The sequence below is a fragment of the Bidens hawaiensis genome, unplaced genomic scaffold (assembly GCF_021521415.1).
Source record: "Bidens hawaiensis isolate Kalapana, Puna unplaced genomic scaffold, B.hawaiensis_p1.1 tig00006781_1, whole genome shotgun sequence".
Lineage (NCBI taxonomy): Eukaryota > Viridiplantae > Streptophyta > Magnoliopsida > Asterales > Asteraceae > Bidens > Bidens hawaiensis.
The window spans coordinates 150326-171387 of record NW_027491463.1 but is presented as its reverse complement, the minus strand read 5'-3'; the positions used below and the strand labels follow the sequence as shown (position 1 = coordinate 171387).

The 21062-nt window shown below is 37.0% G+C and overlaps 2 protein-coding genes across 2 annotated transcripts; one reads left to right on the top strand and one right to left on the bottom strand.

The window, feature by feature from the left end:
* Window positions 1-10098: 10098 nt before the first annotated feature.
* Window positions 10099-11243, bottom strand: LOC143633558 (uncharacterized). Its single transcript, XM_077101836.1, has 4 exons — window positions 11134-11243; window positions 10797-10988; window positions 10522-10742; window positions 10099-10463 (listed from the first exon to the last, which is right to left on the bottom strand). Exons 1-4 carry the CDS (start codon window positions 11241-11243, stop codon window positions 10099-10101), a joined length of 888 nt encoding a protein of 295 aa, XP_076957951.1.
* A 4332-nt stretch (window positions 11244-15575) lies between these two features.
* On the top strand, window positions 15576-16470 carry LOC143633538 (uncharacterized). The gene is made up of 2 exons (XM_077101821.1): window positions 15576-15833; window positions 15928-16470. The coding sequence occupies exons 1-2, from the start codon at window positions 15582-15584 to the stop codon at window positions 16468-16470; spliced, it is 795 nt and encodes a 264-aa protein (XP_076957936.1). The 5' UTR covers window positions 15576-15581.
* The last annotated feature ends 4592 nt before the right edge of the window (window positions 16471-21062 follow it).

Sequence of the window (21062 nt, the reverse complement as noted above, 5' to 3'; positions counted from 1 at the left end):
TGACTGAAGTCAAAATATTTTATGGGAAATGAAATTACTTTTCAAGTCTGTTACTTCGTAAGAAGTTCGTTAGCTATGTTAAACGGAAAATTGATCTAACCATGGAAAATGATATATATACTGATTGTGTGTGCTTAACTGGTGAAGTTATTAGGCTTAAAAGGCTTTAGGACAATCATTGTATGTCATGGTAACTTTTTATGGTGCGTAAAAGTAGATGTGATACAAACTAATTTTACTTGATTTTACGTGGAAACTCCTTAAGAGTTTTGCGTGTCTTCATACATATCTTTTCGAATGATAGGCAGAAAAGCGATTACCCAGTCATACACGAGCCCATGTGTGTTCTGATTCCCGTGAAGAAAGCGTTTCAAGACACTGCAGTGATCCAGATTCGGGACTTGCAGTAAAATTCTACTTTGAAGTCTATGTTAAAAAAAAAAATAATAAAAAATAAAAAAATTTGAGTTATTGTAACATATTAGTGATCATAAATTCAAGACTTCTCTATCTTAGAGCAAGATGAAGAACGGGAAACAGAAGAAGAATACATACAAGTTAATCAGACACTATGGGTCGAAGTCAATTCGGGGTGACTTGGGAAAAGCCAAATACGCTTTGAGGATAGATAGGAGGCATCAACATTCTGAGTTGTTGCCCACTTAAATTTTAAGGATTAATTGAACCTAACTCGTATCACAGAAACGATGAAAACCATCTTAAGTATATTACCTGCTTACAACCTGTCTCTATATGTCATAATACAGCTAAACACGGATCTATGTGACAGTCACGTAGTTAGTATGATTCCTGTTAGGATCTTTTCTAAAACATAGATGTCCCTACCTAGACTGAAATTTGATCCCTTATTTCGTTAAATTTTTATAAGTTTTTCTATTTTTGTAGTTGTATTATTTTATATCTGGTTACTTAGACTTGATCATTTTTGTTTAACTCTTTATGAAACTTTCAAATGTTAATTGCAAAATGTTCAAACTTAAAGGGTTGATTCTGAAAATATAGGCGAAGTTGTTGAATCAGGCGAACTTGTGCTTAACTTCGCCTAGGCGAAGTTATCCTTAACTTCGCCTGACCAACTCTGACCCTATATAAGGTGATTTGTCAACAGTAAACATCATTATATCAGCGAAATTGTTTTCTTTCCGGCGAACTTGAGAGCTCCGGCGAACTTGATTTTTATCTCCGTTTTCGATCTTTGATTCTAGTTTCTATTATCATTGAGGGTATGTGTTGTCGATATCTCTCACAAACTCGTTCGTTTCTTGATCGTTTTTACCCGGTTCGAGACCTCGGGTCGTCGGACCTTCAAAACCGAAATCTTAAAAACTTGTGTTAACGTGTGCATGGACGTCCTTTTCAACTTCACATCCTTAATATCTTGTGTATTGATGTTCTTGATCGTCGGAATTAGCCGACAACACCGGAATTCTGATGTTGGAATTCTAACAGTCGCCGTTAGGGTTTAGGCGAAGTTAGGTTATTGGCGAAGTTATCCGCAACTTCGCCTGGTGCTTAATTTCGCTTGAGGCGAAGTTATCCACAACTTCGCCTGAAGCTTAATTTCGCCTAACACTTATCTTCGCCTGAGGCGATGTTGTGATAAGGCGAAGTTATCTTCAACTTCGCCTAAATCAATAAAATTAACCGTTACATTAGACGAACTTACAGATGAAGCGAAGTTGTTCCCAACTTCGCCTCACCTTTAATTTCGCCTATACAGTTTTAATCACAACTTCGCACATGGTATAACGCGAACTTGTGAGTTGCTTAACAGTTATCTAACTTGGTTCGTTTAGTGCAGATATGGCTGCTGTTGGCGGTGCTGGTGGTGATGACGGTGATGATCAAAGACAGTTCTTTCCAGCGCATAACCAGTACATCATGTTAGACCCAGACGCAAGTGGCGTGGAGGACTACAGGGAAATAATCTCATTTCTCCTGCGCTCAAGGATCTTCCATGCAATCACGAATACCTTGCCTATTTCACTACCTAACATTGAAGACTTTTGGCGGTCGGTAGAGTATGATTGTCGGGTTGAGCCCCCGGTGATGCGAGCAACCGTAAATGGTCATGTTGTGCAGTTCTCTTCAGAAGATATACGGTTGGCTTTGCAGTTCGGAGAAGAAACGAGGGATGACCCAACGGAGTTCGTCGCTCCTTTTCGTGATGGGGCATATCTCAGGATGGGTTATTCAGGTCCGTTGGGGGACACGCAGAGGAGAAAAGGATTTTTGTTAGATCAGTGGCGCTTCCTAATGCACATCTTGATCGTGTGCATGTCTGGGAGGAAGGCAGGAACTGATGGAATGGGCGCGACGATGTAGTCTGCCATGACTGCCCTGACTTACAACAGAAGATATTCATTTAGTCAGCTGATATTTTACGAGATTAATCGTCAGAGGAGGGCTGTGGCGCGTGAGCGATTTGTTATGTATCCTCGATTCTTACAAATGATTCTCAATCATGTGGCTCCGTTGCTACCTCAGAGACGCCCTATTAGATACGTTGAATGTGTGACGAAGCGTATCTTTGCTCAGTGTCGCACTTCTAGCGCACGAAGCAAGCCTGAGCTGCGTCCCAGGCATACTCCACTGTTCGGGTATCTTGTCAACCCGGAGTATGTTCCTGCTGGTGGGGACGAGTTCAGAGATCCAAGAACACAACAGGCGGCAGCACCTCATGCTGTATCAGCTGCGCCTGCTGCTGAAGACGTCGACCTTGATGCTGCTTTTAGCGGCCAAGGAATGTTTGATATGGATGTCTCGGGTTCTCAGGCCATGGATGTTACTAGAGCAGTTACTTCGGTAGCTGACTCCGATCTTGATGAGACATTTGCTGAAGCTAGACGATTGATGGTGTCTAGGGAGAGAACGATTGGGAAGAGGATGAGAACGGTTGATGACGATGTCGAGGAAGATGATGAAGAAGAAGCAGTTCAGCTAGTGCTCAGACGTTCAAGAAGAGAACAGACAGGTATGGGTTCGGGAGCTAGAGAAACTTCAAGGCTGGTACGTTTTGCTCCACCTGCCTTGTCTGGTATGTCTCTTATTCCTTCTACAGCACAGGTTACTGCTGTCCAGACGTCGACTCCAACAATTGTGTCTCTACCACCTCAATCGCTTACTCCATCGGTGGTAGCAGCACGATTTGTTGAGTCCACGGTCACTACTACTGCAGGGTTACCAAGTGTACCACCTGCGGTCACTTCTGCTGCTGATGTCCCGCCAACTCCAACGCCTACTTCAGACTCCGAAAGGATAGCTTCACTAGAGAGGATTGTAGCTGAGCAGTCCAAGACCATTCAGAGCCTAGTGGAAGCAAACCAACTACAGGCCTCCCTCCTGGTCGAGCATGGGAAGATCATAGACGCTATGAAAGCGTTCTTGGGATCTCAGGGGGAGATGAGCTGTATGGGAGATGAGTTGAGGACAAAACGGAGAGAAGATCATGACGATAATCCCAATGCACCGGAAGGTGCAGGTGGTGAGCTGCCAAGAACTTCTATAGCTCTTGGTACCTCCACAGCTGAGGGGGAGTCTACAAGCGCAGCTGGTGATGATGTGGTAGATATGGATGCTGGTAATGATGTTGATGATGTAATCGACGCGTTGAAAGAGTTAGATGATGATGATGATTTTATGCTTGAAGAAGATGTGCTGCCGAGTGATGAGATTGAGAAGATCGGTGAGCAAATTATTGTTGAAAGTGTGATAGAAGAAGGGGAGATCGTAGATGAAGATATTGAACACGAGATTCCAGAGGTGGAGATGCCCGATATGGGTGATGAGACAGTGGTGGAAGATACTGAATGGGAAGAGCAGCCAAATTGGAAGGAAGGTTGTGCTCAATGGTTCGTAAAGACGAAGAAACCGGCGGTCCCTAAAATGTTCAAAAAGAGTTACAATATTAAGGGATACGCTGAAGCAAAGAAAGGTATTATCAGCTGGATATATGATGAGCAGCTGCGGCTCTTCGTGATCAAAAGATATGACGGGATTCAGTACTTCAGGAGAACTTTGAGATCGATAAACACACTGCCTGAATGTGAGGTTAAAGACTTAGCCAGATTGGGGTTGATAAATCGAAGTGACAATAACATGGCTAGAGTCATCGGAAAGATCGTATGGAAAGAGAGCATTAAGGAGAAGAAGTTTGAGCTGCTGAAACCACAAAAGGGGAAACTTGTCGAAGACAAGGATAGAGGTGTGAGAGCTGATGGAAAGCCTTGGATGGTTATGAAGTATAAACCGATCCGGTGCCTTAAAGAAGTACCGATGAAGCTTATGCCCAAGGACGTGCTCAAAGACCTAAAATGGTGGTTCGTGGATTGTGAAACAGCGGAGGCGGTAATGGAAGATGAGGATGAACAAGAAGTGCTTAGGGTTTACGACCCGATGCATCTTGTTAATCTATCGCAAGCTGATCTGAAGATGCTCAACGAAAAGAAGATCTTTTACATTCCTGCTTGGAAGGATCAAGCAAGGAAATATCAAAGGGTGGTGTCGGTATGTGTTAGAGAAGGAGCGCACGCGTAAAGGTACAAGATTACAAGACTCAAGCTTTGAAGATCAAGATATGAAGCTACTGCCAAGGGGGAGTCTGTTGGTACATGTTTGTCAGTAGTTCATAGTCTAACGATTGTAATCGAGTCTGTAATGTAATTATGTTTTTGATTATGTTTATGTTTATGTAACGAGCGAAGTTGTCAACAAGTTCGCTTAGGCGAACTTGTTGAACAAGCGAAGTTGTTAACAAGTTCGCTCAGGCGAACTTGTTGAACAAGCGAAGTTATGGACAACTTCGCCTGAGGCGAAGTTGTCGTGTTTATATAACAGTTCACCGTAACAGTTGTTAGTTAGTTCAAGAGTTGGTGAGTTCTAGGGTTAGCGAGTTACGTGTTTACAAGTCAGTCTGTAATAGTGACCTCGTGTCACGTGTTCGTGTTATCAATATAACGTGTTTCGGTTATTGCTCGTGTGTTTGATTTATACGTATTCTACGCTCGTATCTAGCTACGCAGGGATTCCGCACCTGCGCAGATAGCGACATCCCGTGTACGATCCGTCCAGGAACCTACAACATACATAGACGCATAGACACATATATACATACAAGCGTACCCACGTATGTTCATAGACACATAAATACATAGACGCATACATACATGCATACATACATACATACGAGACACATAGACACACACATACACACATACATACATACATACATACATACATACATACACATACATACATAGACGCACAGACCCATCCATACATGCATACGAGGCACATATATACATATATACATACAGACAGATATACACACACACACACACATACATACTTACATACATACATGCTTACATACATACATACATAGACACATACCTACATACATACATAGACGCAAAGACAGATATATACATACAAACATACATAGATAGACACATAGACGCATACATGATACATACATATATACACGCATAGACACATATATACATAGACACATGCATACATACATACATACATAGACACATGAACACATACATACATAGATACGTACGTATGAGGCGAATACAATACCAAAAGAAAATAATTAGTAATAAAAATTAATACACACACACATATAATAAAGTAGAAAGTAAAAATGATTATTTTTTTTAATTACTCTATGTCGAGGACATGTCGTCGATATAGATTAACTAAAAAATTAAATTAACCTTATATCGACGACTTGTCCTCGATATAGAGTTGGCAATTTTCTTTAAAAAAAAACTTATTTTATACTTTTTGTTATTTTTTTTTATCATCAATAAGAAAATAAATATATTAAGTTAATTTAGCCTATAGCGAGGAGATGTCATCGCAATAGCTTGTATATTTTATTTTATTGATTTTTTCATTATTTATCTACTCGGAATAAAATAAAATTAAAAATGAAAGTTAATTTAGGCTATGGCGACAACATGTCGTCGAAATAGGGTTTCAACTTGACGCGCTTACTTTTGGTGTCCCTTCAAAATTTTGCTGCAGCATATCTTGACGACATGTCGTCGAGATAGGGTCCAAAAGTGAAAAAAGCTTGACCAACCCTATATCGACGAAATGTCCTCGAGAAAAGGTTGGTAATAGCGACGACTTTTATCCTCAATATAGCCTTTGTCGCTATAGGGTTAATTTCTTGTAGTGTCTGCCTTCTCATCAGTTAACATGAAGGCTCGTTGAAGCTCCCCTGAGCTCCACCACATCAGTCATGGCTACAACTGCCATTAACTCATTCTCTGTCCCTATCGGCTCCTACTTACACGAACTGCCAGATCCTGGAATACCCTGAGAACAAACAACACTCTCCATATTGAGCAGGTAATCTTCTGGAGAGACTTTAACCGCTAAAATACTGGTTCTCTTAACCATGGTAACTCTGGCTAAAGCTTTGACTGGTCGACTACTAGTGCTCCCATTGCCACGAAAACCCCTGGCTGGTTTCTCTGAACATTTTCTAGCACGTTAACCTGAATCTGACCCGTGGCTCTGGATTTATCTCCTACAAAACAAATCTTTTTCTGCCCACTATACTCTGCGAACCGGACTTTGGTCTTCTTCTGAACAGGGTCGCTCACTCCCTCAAACGATAAACTGTCCATATACAATGAACCCCTCTTTCTTCCTCGAGCTATGACAAGATTTCCCTTAACAACTTTCCACTGTCCGTTCCCAAATTTAACCTCATGTCCCTGTTTATCCAGCTGCACAACAGAAATCAGCTTTTTCTTTAAGCTTGGAATCACTCTGACATCCTTTAAGGTCCATGAGCTGGCTAAAGTAACTAAATTCATGTCACCCATGCCCGTAACATCAGGAAGTCTAACCTTACTAAAATCACCTTCCTTCAAATTCTGCAATACTTCACTGCTGTGGGTAGCATGAAACGAAGCACCAGAATCCTTGACCCTGGAATCAACATTACTCTCTACACTTATGTCACACCCTCAAAATCCACTAACGGAGTTTTACCGTCAGAGGGTGTGAACTAACAGGATCGGATTCATTAGTTATAATCAAACAAAAAAACGTTTACGAGTAATTAAATGCGGAAGCGTAAAAACCATAAAATGAATGTTGCGTCACGCAGGACGATTTAAACCCAAAGATAACAGTTTTAAAATAGTTTGCATAACAAAAGTGTTTTCAAGCAATGCATGATCCTATACCGCGCGCCCGCCTCGGCTACCTGAGAATAACATACTAAAAGTGTCAACACAAGGTTGGTGAGTTCACAAGTTTAAATAAAATAAAGCGTTTAGCGTTTGCGTTCAGCGTTTCGCGTTTAGCGTTTTGCGTTTAGCGTTTTGCGTTCAGCGTTTTGCGTTACCAGATAGTGTTATGTCAATTATATATCTATAGGTAGCTAGCCTATAAAACAAGTATTGCTAAGTGTTCGACACCGAAGCTGACTGTTTATCAAGTGCCTTGTCACCAAGTCATCCAGACCATGGTACGTGTTAGCCAAAATTACACCCACTCGACCTCCAGTCGAGTTTAGCGTTGGGTGGGGTTTGTCAAACCCAGTAGTACTACTCAACAGTGACTCGCTATTCCAAATATTAACCGGTTCGATGTGTAGGACTTCAAATGTTTCGTTTGCCACTTAGCCTTTACAAGTGATATATAATTTACTAACAAAATCTTAAATGCGTTTATCGGAGTATGTTATCTCCCCCAAGTGAAAAGCGTTTAAAACAGTTTAAAAGGGGTAAGTGAAACTCACTCTTTGCGAAGAATTCCCAAAAATAAATCACCAAAGGATGCGCGTCACAGAAAAACTCTCTCTAGCGTTCTAAAACAACAAAGAGATTTTTCTAAGTGTCGGAACTATTATCGAGTCTCTAGACTCGGCACATAATACCTATGCACACAATATGTTTCGTGTTTCGTTTGTGAATTGTGTGTGACTTTAACAAGTACATTTGTGATACACTACATGTGTGAGCAATTATTTACGTGTCATGTATTAATAATGTACATCACTAGCAATTACTCCCCGTAAGGGCAATTTGGTCACACATAACAATTAACTAGCAATTATTCCCCGCAAGGGCAATTTGGTCAAAACACGACAACTATTTAGCAAGTATTCCCCGCAGGGGCAAATTGGTCAAAACATAACAATTAACTAGCAATTATCATGTTTCATGCATTTTCACAAAATTCAGCAGCTAGTTTCACCGAGACAGAAATTCTACTTGAAAGATTGTACTATTCCACCGATCATAGCATCTCAATTAATTTACCAAAAATCATCACTAAAGCATGCATGTGTTAGGTTTCCAGAACATATTTTATTTTATTTTTATTCCACATAGATTTCTCATAATGATCAAAACACTACAGCAAGCTCAGAACAGTCAAATTCATGCGCAACAGAATGTTATTTGAAATTCCCGTTAAATGAAAAATCCAAAAAATGCAAGACCACTTGGGTTAGGTTCCTAACTCAATAAGTCAACTTCCAGAAGTGGAACCAACCCAATTGGTCTCGTAGTTCATGAGATATAACATTTACAAAAAAACCTAACAGCAGGTCTAACAACTCAGCTTTGCACAACGTTTTTGTAAAATCATAAAGGTTAACTTTTACACGTCCAAAAATTGCAAATTTATATTCTTTAGAAACTAGACTCAACCTAGTTTACTGTAGTATCAATAATCTCAACTAATTTTCACATTTACACCCCGTTACAGTCAATTGAACATCAACAACACAATCTGTCCAGAAACTGTTTGCATCCAAACTCAACATATTAACTATCTATGGACCACAAATCATTCATATAACATTCTAGACACTATAACCACTATCCATGCATATCAATTACACCATACATACATGGTTAGGGTTTTATTTGAATTCAAAATCAAGAACACATCAATTAACATGTAATAATATCAATTCTAGTTATCAAATCATCATCAATACATCATCAAATCAAACAAAGATCATATGAACACAATATATGAAATTTCCAGATTTTAGGGTTTATAATTAACCCATTCAAACTCAAAATTAAGCATGTAAAATACATAGGATAGTTGTTTATACCTTCCTAGCACCTTAATCTTCGATTAAACTTGAAAGATCTTGTGTATATGTGTGTGTGTGATTGACGGCAGCCAAGAACAAGGGGGGAGGGGGGCCGATCGGTCTAGAGGGAGGGAGAGGGAGTGTTAGGGTTTAGGTTTATATTATTATTTATAATAACATGTTACATCTAGGTCCCTCAACTTCTAATTTGCACTTTTCTAGCTTATTTTAACTAGCTCTTGTTTCTTGTTTAGTATCATACATAATATAATCAAGTAACACATATGTCTAACACATAATTATCACATAATTATTGTTTTGACGTTTTTCGTTTATTCACCAATCGTTTGCGTCAACTCGTTTGCGTTTCGGTGCAATTCCTGAAAGACTACACATGTAGTAAGTGTTAAGCGTCATTTAAACCCTAGTTTAAATGTAATGAGGTGTGCGTTATAGATTCAGTAATCTTTAAGTTTGAATTGACGGAGTTGAGTTAACGGAGTTAACCTGAAATTGACAATTGTCACAACTTAGAACTAAAGCCTCATCCTCTGAGTATTTTTCTGCTGTGTTGACTTCTTTCTTTTCATTCTTATCATTCGGACACTGATTCCTAAAGTGTCCCACCTCATTACAGTTCCAACATACCACATCCTTTCGAGTCCTATACTGACTCCTTTTTCCTGTTCCCGCTCCCACTACCTCTGTTATTTTTTCTTCCTCTGCCGACATGCATTAAATCACCCGATGATTCTCCTGAATTTCTTCGTCTAACGCCTTCGCCTAGAATAAGATCTCGAATCCCATCAAAAGTAAACTCACTGGTAGAACTAGTAATCGCAATAACAGTCCCTGACCAGCTATCAGGCAAGGACGATAACAGTAGTAGAGCCTGAACCTCATCCTTGAATTTGATACTAACTGACCGAAGTCTTGACAAAACGGACTCGACCTTCAACATTTTCATCAAGCTTTGAAAAGAGTGACCGCTCTTATGTCATGTGATTGCTAGCACCATTATCGAGGTACCAAATCCCTTCTTCCGGTCCTTTGGATTCGTACTGACTCGGTAAAACTTTCTCCTTGTTTAAGTAGACCGACTCATCTACTTGTTGTAACATCATAAGGGTCTCTTTGCCCTCAGTTATATTTTTCTTCCTTCTTTCGTTCAAGATAAGAGGGGGAGAAATGACCCATCTAGTCACATCAGTAACATTGTAACTTTGACCGATCTTTACCCTTTCGTTTTTCATCGCTTTGTTGTTTGGAGTTATCTCGGATTCCCCAGTTTTGGCCATTGTCTCAACCTTAACCTCGACCCTTACCCCGATTCCCACTGGCTCCTCGTCCCCTTCCTCTACTTGATTCACAATTCCGATTATTAAATGAATTGGAATAATGAAACAATAGTTTACCTTGGTCCACCGATTGGATTTCTTCGTCTTTGGTTCGTTCATAAGCTTTGAGTCGACCCACTACGTCTTCAAGACCAACCGTCTTTAGATCTAGGATTTGTTCAAGTGTAGCAACAATATGAACAAAACGAAGAGGTAAGCTTGTGAGAAATTTCTTGACGATTATTCGTTGCTTGAAAGTCTCCCCGACCGTGGCATAATTTGAAGAGATCTCCGATATTCTGTTTACATAATCATCAATCTTTTTTGAATCTTTCATCTTCAAACCATCAAACTTAGCTATCAATGTTTGAAGCCTTGCTTCTCTTACACTTTCGGCTTCTAGATAACGGGTCAGATTGCTTCCCACAACTTTCAGACTACCGACCTGCAAATTCTGTTGTTCGTGTATGGATTGAAAAAGTACGTTGATCGCCGCATTATCTATTTTTGAATCAGTTGTATCGGGATTTATCGCATCCCATATGCTATGCACATTAAAAATTACCTTCATGCATAATGCCAGTACTGTGGTTTTTGTTGTTGTTTACATCGGGCATTGAAACGAGCCCAAGCTGTGCCCTACTTGGCTAGCAACGGTGGTGTAGTTGAGTCACCCATGACTGATCAAACCAAACTTGTTTGAACAATCTCTGATCTCGTTCAACCAAAGTATCAACAACTCGCATTCTCTCCTTCTTGGCAGCTTGGATCGAAACACCTTCTTTGTTGACTTGATTCATTAATTATCGTGTTCTTGAACCAGGCTCTGATACCAACTCAAGATTGATGAACGATAACTAATGGTCGATATATGTATTAACCGACTTGTATTATAACCAGAAACTAACTCAAAACTGATTACAATAACCTTTGGTTGTGATAGTGGTATGTAGTGATGGTGATATCTAACCATTACTTGGTAGATCTATTTATACTAGTTAGCCAATTTGCTAACTATATTTATTTATGTTCAACTACTTGACATAAATGTCCAAACACACTAGTTATGGCCAACTGCATTAGTTAATGACAACTGCCATATAACCTCTTAATCCAATACACCATAATGAGATACTTAGGCCCGGACTCAACATGTCCGACTCGGTTAATTACCAACAATTTGCAAATCAATTTTTAGGTTCCTGGAAACAGAAGTTATAAAATTAAAACTCTATTTATGTGTTATTCACTTCACAAATCGATTTCTAGGTTATTAAAAATAGAAAGTCATCAAAATAGAAGCAAACAACCACATTTTATTGTTTATTGGAACAATGGCTGATAATTTTATTTTTATTCCGTCCAATTTGCCGGTAGTGTAAATCATCTCCTATTAGATGGTTTATTTTTAACTTTATGCGATGTGTATTTATAAGTTACAAGAATTCGTTTTATCCCCGGCGTGTTGTACCAGTGTACGTTGGTTGTAATTGTTTGGTGCGACTGTTTAGTTATTCAGTGGGTTTGCAATTTGCATATAAGCACTTGTTTATAAATATATTTACAAAGGATTTATGATTTTTAGTTTAATATTTACATATAAATATTATGGAAGACTCAAATTACAAAGACTAAATGGTGTTGTAATAACTCAATGGACTAAAAATACACAAAAGAAAACATTACTCTAGCAATAACTTCTCCTATTATGTTTGTTCAAAATTGTGTACCAGTTCATAGTTATGGTTTATGCCACTAATGAAAACTAGGGCATTTTAGTTTTATTTGGATTTGGAGATGCAAAAGATATCTCTTTCTAAACAAACATATAATCATCTTGGGTTGTTTTAGGGTTGTTTCACAATCTTGTGTTAATTAAAATGTCAGCTAACTGATTAAGAGGCATCATCTGAATCATTCATTATATCGCTGAAACTTAATTAATAAAAGACTCAACAAACATCAAGAAGTGTCTTTCAGTGAACTAAACACATTCTATTTCTGACTAAACGCAACCTCTCTTAATAGAATCATTAAGTAGCTTCATACTGCCCCTTAGTTTTAAGAAATTGTGATTTAACTTGATTATGTGTTTGGTGTTTTCATGCTTTTTTTTAAATACTAAACATCTATTTTGATTTGATAAGTGAAACGTATACAAGGGTAGGAACTAACCTTACAGATGACAAGGCCTAAAAGTACTGTTTTTAATATCAAACCAGATAGCAAACCGATCATATTGTCGTTTCGCTTGTCAAACTGAATATAGGAAACCGAATGACATAATAAATAATTTAAAAAATTAAATATTTACATTTTGGTGTAGATTTGTCATTTTACTTATATTTGGTATATGCTTGTAATTTTAATAAACTATAAATACTTAAATAAAGAAAATTATGGCACGTGTAGCAGTTAGGGCCTGTTCGTTTCACGGATTTTAATGGAATTGGATGGAATGGGATTTTAAATCCCACGGATTCCTGTTTTCGTTTCACTATTGACTAGAGTTGGAATGGAAAGAGAATCCCACGAAATCCTATTTTCATAGGATTCTAAAATCCCACACCTTTTGAAGGGATTGTGATAAGTATTCATGGGATTTTAAAACCTAAAGCATCAGACGCCTCTCTTTCTCTTCACACTATCCTCTTCACATCTCAGCCTCCACCACCGTCTACTCCCGGCCGCCGTGCTTCACCGCCGTGCTCCGCCGTCGTGCGGTGCTCCGCGCCGTTCTCCACCACCGTGCTCCGTCTCCGTGATGCACCGCCGCCGTTCTCATCCACAATCAACTTCTTCCACAGGTTTTTCCTTTCTTTTATTTCTAAAATACCAAATCTGATATGGGTTCTTTGATTCTTTGATTATGGTAATTATTATTATTATTATCTATTTATTTTTTTAATTTCTTTTATCAATCAGTGCATTCATGTCACTAAAATTATATGGATTTTATGTGAAGAGGTGATGAGCTACAGTATAGTTTCTGATTCATTGATTTTTGTAGCATCTTGTGGTTTGATGTAAAAAAATTTGGTAGATACACTATTTGTTATAATGCTTTGATTAACCTTTGGTAGAAAATAGTATTTTGTAGGGGTGTTCACGGTCCAGTTTGAATGGTTTTTGGGTTAAACCGTGACCAAACTGTTAGTACCGGTTTTTGGTAATTGAAAATCGAAACCGAACCATAACAATCAAAACCGAACCCAACCGAACCGTTACTAACGGTTTGGTCCGGTTCGGTTTCACGGTTTAATGAATAGCTTAAAAAGGTTTGAAATGCACTTCAATTTGTACTTCTGTTTACACTACATTTTTGTTTGTAATGTGTAAATAGGAAATGGCTCAACTTAGTTTACAAACTCGCAAACATATCCAAAGGAATAGGACACTGATTATGGCATGGTGGAACCAACTTATTACAACAGTTTCTTTGCTTGTACTTTCACTTTACATGTTGATAGTCAAATACAAAATGGATAAATCACGCATTCGACACTTTTCAACAAAAACAGATCGATATTCCATATTGTATAGGTATGTTTATGAGAGTGACATTATGTCTATATCTCAAATTAGGATGAATCGAGCTTGTTTTAGTAAATTGTGCGACATGCTTAAAACATTTGGAGGATTAAAAGCAAATCGGAATATGGACATTGATGAACAAGTAGCCATCTTTCTTCACACCATAGCTCATAATGTTAAGAATCGGGTCATGATATGTCGTTTTCATCGGTCGGGAGACACAATTAGTAGATGTGTTTCTCGAGTTTGTAATGCAATGATTAGATTGCATTCACGTTTGCTGAAGAAGCCCGAACCTGTTCCTGAGAATTCTACTGATCATAAGTGAAAATGGTTCAAGGTATTATGCAATCATTATACTTTTTTTTTGATAACTTGCATTAGGGATTAGATATGTATAGTAACACCTTTTTTGTACGTTTTGATTTTAGAATTGTTTAGGGGCTTTGGATGGAACATATATAAAATGTTTAGTGCCCAGTGAAGAAAAACCTAAATATAGAACAAGAAAAGGAGAGATTACTATGAATGTGTTAGGCGTGTGTTCACAAGATATGCAATTTATATTTGTGTTACCCGGCTGGGAAGGGTCGGCGGCTGATGGTAGAGTTCTTCGAGATGCTCTTGACAGGCCACATGGATTGAAAGTTTCAAGGCCGGGTATGTAACAATATAGATATTATTTAGGTGTATAGAATAAATATAGTAAATTGAGGTAACTTTGGTGTTTATTAACTATAATGTATTTTAGGTTATTATTTGGTGGATGCGGGATACACAAATGGAGAAGGTTTCCTTGCCCCTTATAGAGGCCAAAGATATCATTTAAATGATTGGCGTGATGGACACCAACCCACTAATCCAAAAGAATTATTTAACATGAAACATTCGTCAGCAAGAAATGTTATAGAAAGATGTTTTGGTACTTTAAAGGAAAGATGGGCAATTTTGAGAGATCACTCGTACTATCCCATTACCCAAAAAAATAGGATCATAATGGCATGTTGTTTTCTTCATAACTTTATAAGGAGAGAAATGCCAATAGATCCATTTGGTAATGAGGACGATGACGAGGACGAGGATGAGGCCGAGGGCGAGGAAGAGACCGAGGTCGAGGACGTAATTGCGGATGAAGATGGTGGGGAAGACGAAGATAATATAACTTATATTAGAACTTCAAATGAGTGGACAACATTTAGAAACAATCTTGCCCAAAGCATGTTTGACTCTTGGAGTGCTACCAATTGATTAAGAATGTCTTAGAAACTAATTGCTTATGCTATTTTTGTGTTGATTATGTTATTTGGTGATGTTGAATTATTAAACACTTGCTTATGATATTTTGTGTTGATTATGCTATTTTGGTGGTATTGGATGACTAAATACTTTTTTGTAATGTTTTTTTTTTGTTTAGCTTTTTATGATATTTATGTGATGCTTATATTATTGTGTTATTGTATTGTTTGTGCTAATTTTAAACACTATATATATATATATATATATGTTTTAGTTAATGTTTTTCTATAGAAATGAAGAGCAGTGGTCGAAAATATCGAGAGTGGAGTGTTGAAGAAGATGCAAAACTTATTGAGGCCTTTGTAGACATGATTAACACGAAGGGATTTAAATCCGACAATGGCTTTAGAACCGGGTACTTGCAACATCTTGAATCATCATTGAAAGAATCACTTCCCGGAACGGACCTTTTGGCTAGACCGCACATCGAATCAAGAGTCAAAACAATGAAAAGAGATTGGGCAGTCGTTCATGAGATGCTAAACACTAGTGGATTTGGTTATGATAAAGAACATAATTGTGTAACCGCTGAAGCTCCCGTGTGGGAAGCTTATGTTGAGGTATAGGTTACATTTTTATGTTATTAACATTTTTTATTTGGTTAATCATAAAATGTATTGATGTTTTGTTATTATAATATTATCTTGTCAGTAGAAACATCCAACGGCAGATAAATGGAAACGTAAAATTCTTCCTCATTATGAAGAAATGTGTGTTATTTTTGGAAATGGTCGAGCTCAAGGTAATATAGCCAAAAGTGTGGCCGAGATGGAAGAAGAGGCGAATAGAGAAGAACTAGAGGACCAAAGGGATGATGAATTTGATGAGTTTAGTCATAATGAAGGCACTAATGCAAGTGTTCAAGTTGAAGAAATTTCAAGTGGTCGAGGTAAGAAGGGGAAACGTGCAAGCCAAGCTAATTCTTTGTTTCAAAATTTCAATGATGCGGTTGTTTTATTTGGTGATCGTCTTAAGGAAACGTCAACCAAATTGAGTGAAGGGATAAAGTATGAACTTGAGAAAGAAAAGAAAACAACAATGATCACTTCCGAGATTAAAAAAATGACATCTTTGTCTCAATTGAAAAAGTTTAAAGCTATTGAAGAAATCAAAAGTGACTATAATAGGGTGTCGACCTTTTGGGATTTGGGTGAAGAAGAAAGAGAGGATTGGGTAAGGTTTTTGTTGTCTAAGTGAAAGTTTGGTGATGTCATATGTTCATATTTTGGTACTTTTATTAGTGGCGTTTACAACTTGTCGTCATATGTTAGAACGACTTTTATTCTCATTTTAAAAACTTTCTAATCGTATGTTTGAATATTGGTTTTAGTATGATATGTTTTAGTTAGTAGATGCAACAATATGCAAAATTATTATTGGTCTAGACATGTATGATGAAGATGGGTGATAAGGGTTTTTGGACTTAACCGAATCAAATGTTTATTTATGGTGTTGTTATGATGTTTTATTGTGTGATAAGCATAAAAACATGTATATTCTTTTTTTTATTATTTTTTAAAATTTTTTTAATAGTTCTATATTTTTATATTAGTTTTAATTTTTTTAAAATTATTTTTGGATTTTTTATATATTTTTTATTTTTTATATATATTTTTATGTTTATTATTATTATCTTTTTGATTTTTAAATATATTTTTTTATTTTTAAATAAATTTTTGATTTTTTAATCAAAATTTTTATATTTATTTTTTTAGATTTTTTTAAATTATTATTTTCTTTTTGTTATTTTATTATTTATATGTTAGTAGTTTGAAGGGAAATGAATACCAATACATATTAACCAACCAAACACATGATTGGGATTCTCAAACATTCCATTCCATTCCTATTCCAATTCCAATTCCAAATCCTTTAAAAAAAGTCCGTGAAACGAACACACCCTAAATGAATTCGTAAATAAAATTTTGAGATAAAAAACAACTACTAAAAAGTGGTTCACCCCTAACAAGATTGGTCTCATTCCAGGTTCCCATCGATCGGCCGATCATGAAAACCATATATGTTTACAAGGGACATTTAATCTGAACCTGTCATGATATTTACCTAAAATTGTTTATATGCAATCCAGTTTCTAATCGACATTTCAATTTATCCCGCTCATTTTGACCCTAGAAATCCTCTAGCAAAAATTCTTGAATATATTAGAGTTTACGTGCGATTTTCACCTTAGAAAAATGATACGCACTTTGATAATAATAATAATAATAATAATAATAATAATAATAATAATAAGGATTATCAAAGATTTGTACCCTAGCCGTCATGGGTAACCGGAGGAAACCTCCTTCAGCGGAGTTTCAGCGGAGGATCACTAAGATTTTTATCTCTAATCTACTGGAACGCTGCAGCGGGAATGACTTGGCCGGGGTGCTATGGGATTACGGAACCATATATGACATTTACATAGCAAAGAAAAGAGATCGGGGAGGCCACAAATTTGGTTTTGTGTCGTTTCTAGATGTCAAAGACATAGCGGAGTTGGTTAGATTGACATCAAAGATTCGATTAGGAGATTATAAGTTGGCAACCAATGTGGCGACATACGTTCTTGAAGATGGAGAAATAATTGATCGGATTCTGAAGAAACCATCTGTGGAGAAACCATCCAAGCCAAGTGGGTACGAGGAACAAAATTTGAAGTTTGTTAGGAAAGGAGTTCTCTCATATCAGGAGGCGCTAACCGGAGAGAGGAACAAGGAAACTGTGAAAAAAAAAGACGGTGGTCCTGGCCGATTGTTCGAACGGATTCGAGGCTCTTCATGGCAGAACCTTATGGTTAGAGTCGGATCTTTCGAAGTTTTTCGAAACTTTAAGTCGGTTCTGAAAGAGATGGGTCTAGCTAGCGGGGTATCACGGTATTTGGGAGGTATACGTTTCTTGATTTCCTTCAAATCAAAGGAACAAGCTATAATGGCTCGTGATGAGATGCTTGGAAGGCACGACTATTTCACATCCGTGGAGATATGGGATGGTCAGGAATTAGCCTTTGAACGAATTGCTTGAATCAAAATCCAAGGGATGCCTTTACAGATGTCTCGTATTATTATGTCGGGATAGTGGTGACTGATGGGAGACGAGTGCAAGGCGAGGTCTCGGTGGTGTGGAGAGACAAGATGTTTTCGGTATGGGTTTCGGAAATTTTAGGCGAATGGACTATCGAATTTTTGTATGCAGGCGATAAGATGCCAAAGAATCATCATGCAGAGGAGGAACCGGTTTTAATGGAGGAGCCGCAGGAAGTGAATAGAAGTCCGATTTCTAACATCGTCGGTAACGGAGATATCTCACAGGTGATAATTATGGAGGATAATAATGATTGCGGGAATCTCGGGAATGTTGAGGGTCGGTCTCCAAAAAATGTGGATTCTTTCCACTCTCAAGAAGTTACACCTTCTTTTTTAAATAATGTGGGTAATGTGGAAGGTGGTAAAAACAACAAAAGGAAGAAAACAAAAAACGTTACTGTATCGGGGCAATGTAATAGTTCCAACGACAGGCCCATTAAGGAGAAACGTGTGGACTTTGCTACAGATGATCCTTTTGGCCTTGAGCCTTTTATTTTAGGCTCTAATATAACAACTAAGAGGGGTGGAAATGAAATGGACAAACAGAACATAAATTTTAAAGATCTTGAGTCTGCTGATTTGGGAATAGGCGTTGAGTCAGAGGGTGCAGAATGGTCTGATAACGAAAGGAATCTCGATAACACGGTTACATTGGAAGAATATCAATTCGGTGATATTTTCACAGAAGATATTACTGAAGAAGTCGATGTGATGAATGCTGTTGTTGGTCTTTCCGAGGGTCCGAATTTAGGTCAGGAGGTTTCGGCTACTATATTGTTAGGGGAGATGCTTGGGGCTCGGCTTACAAATTTTAACGGTTTGGTGGAAGAATCAATTGTTCAAGAAGGTTTACAAATAGGTAAGATATGAATATGTTGTCTATAAACATCCGTGGGATTGGAGTTGTTGGGAAATCAGGTTGGATCAAGAGTTTAAAAGAGAATTTTTGTCACACCCCAACCTAAGGCGGAAATGCTGGGGCATGATCCGATTGCTCACAGCTCGAAGATACTACCATTGAATATAAGTGATATTATCTAATTAATTATTTTATTCAAATATACACACATTACTCAAATACAATAAACAATTTACCATATGGATATAAGTTCAAATAAAGTTTAACTTGATAATATCCTAAAGTCTTGTCTACATGTCCAACTTCAATCTTCAATACTAACAACCTGCATATACGTAGAAAATGGAGTTTGTCAACAACAAATGTTGAGTGAGATGATAACCAATTATGAAACAACAAATAATACTATATATATATATATATATATATATATATATATAGATAGATAGATAATTGAGAATTGATAAATGATAAATGCGCAAACCAATATATGTGGTAATAATCAATCAAACCTTAACAAACCAAAATCAAGTATATTCGTGTGCCAATGAATCGTTGCCAAGCAAATCGGGCATTGATTACAATGACTAAATTGTCGGTTTACCTTTGCCAAGCGAATCGGGCTCCGGTTACTAAGACGGTCGTATGATCATACTAATAAGAACCCTATACAAAAGGGGATATGGTGGACCTCTCCGAAACGTTATCAAGTAAACAATTAAGCATGTAGCAATTAGCAAATGACATTCAACTGATATTCACACAATAGTTATGTTTGCGATTTTGAGTATATATATAGAATAGAAAATATGAGTAAGTACGCATATGTCCCCAAAACGTTAAAAAACAGTGTATAAAAAGGGGAATGATCAAACTCACCTGGTCGAATAAGCCAAACGAGAATTAATACGACAAGAAACGATATCACACTCCTCGAGAATTACCGACAAGAATCCTAATTAAATAATAGGATAAGTGAATAAAATGTATAACGAATTTAAGACTTCGATGTGATTTGAGTTACAATTGGTACATTATGGATTGAACGATTGATCACTACGAATTATTGTTATTGTAAAAACAATGTTACTAGTTATTACTTAATTATAGGAATCATTGTTTTATTATATAATCGAATCTACGAATAATTAGTTTAAATAAATATGAGTTGAGATATATAATGATATAACGTTTAAATATATAATTAACATAAAATTTATATTTTAGAATCTTTAACAAAATTCGATGGTGAAAATATAATTAACACTTTTAAATACGTTTAATATGTTTATTAAAATTTTTATTTAAAACGACTTATATGTGTGTGTGTATATATATATATGTATATATATATATATACACAATACATATATAAATACGAGCAAATTTACGAAGACGTTTTAATGACAAAAACATTAATACTGGTCTCGAGTTTTAATAAAACAATTACGGTTTATTATTAATACGATATATGTATATATATATATATATATATACATACTAAAATTTGTAACGAGATTAACTTACACAAAACGTTAACTTATGATGTCGGTTAAAATAAAATATTATATTAATATTAATTCTAATATATCATAATTCATTAAAACAAGTTTAAAACAATTAACTAAAAATAAAACCAAAAATAGGGGCTGCCCGGGACTCGAACCCGGGCCAGTGGCCGGAATACTAGGGAACACACACACCCTAGCCAACTGGGCTAGGGTGTCAGTTGGTTAAGATTCAGAAACAGTGGAATATATACAGAACCTAACTAAGACCAGATTGATTATGAACCCTAATTTATCTATCGTTCAATCCGTTGTATGTTTAATAAATTAATGTTA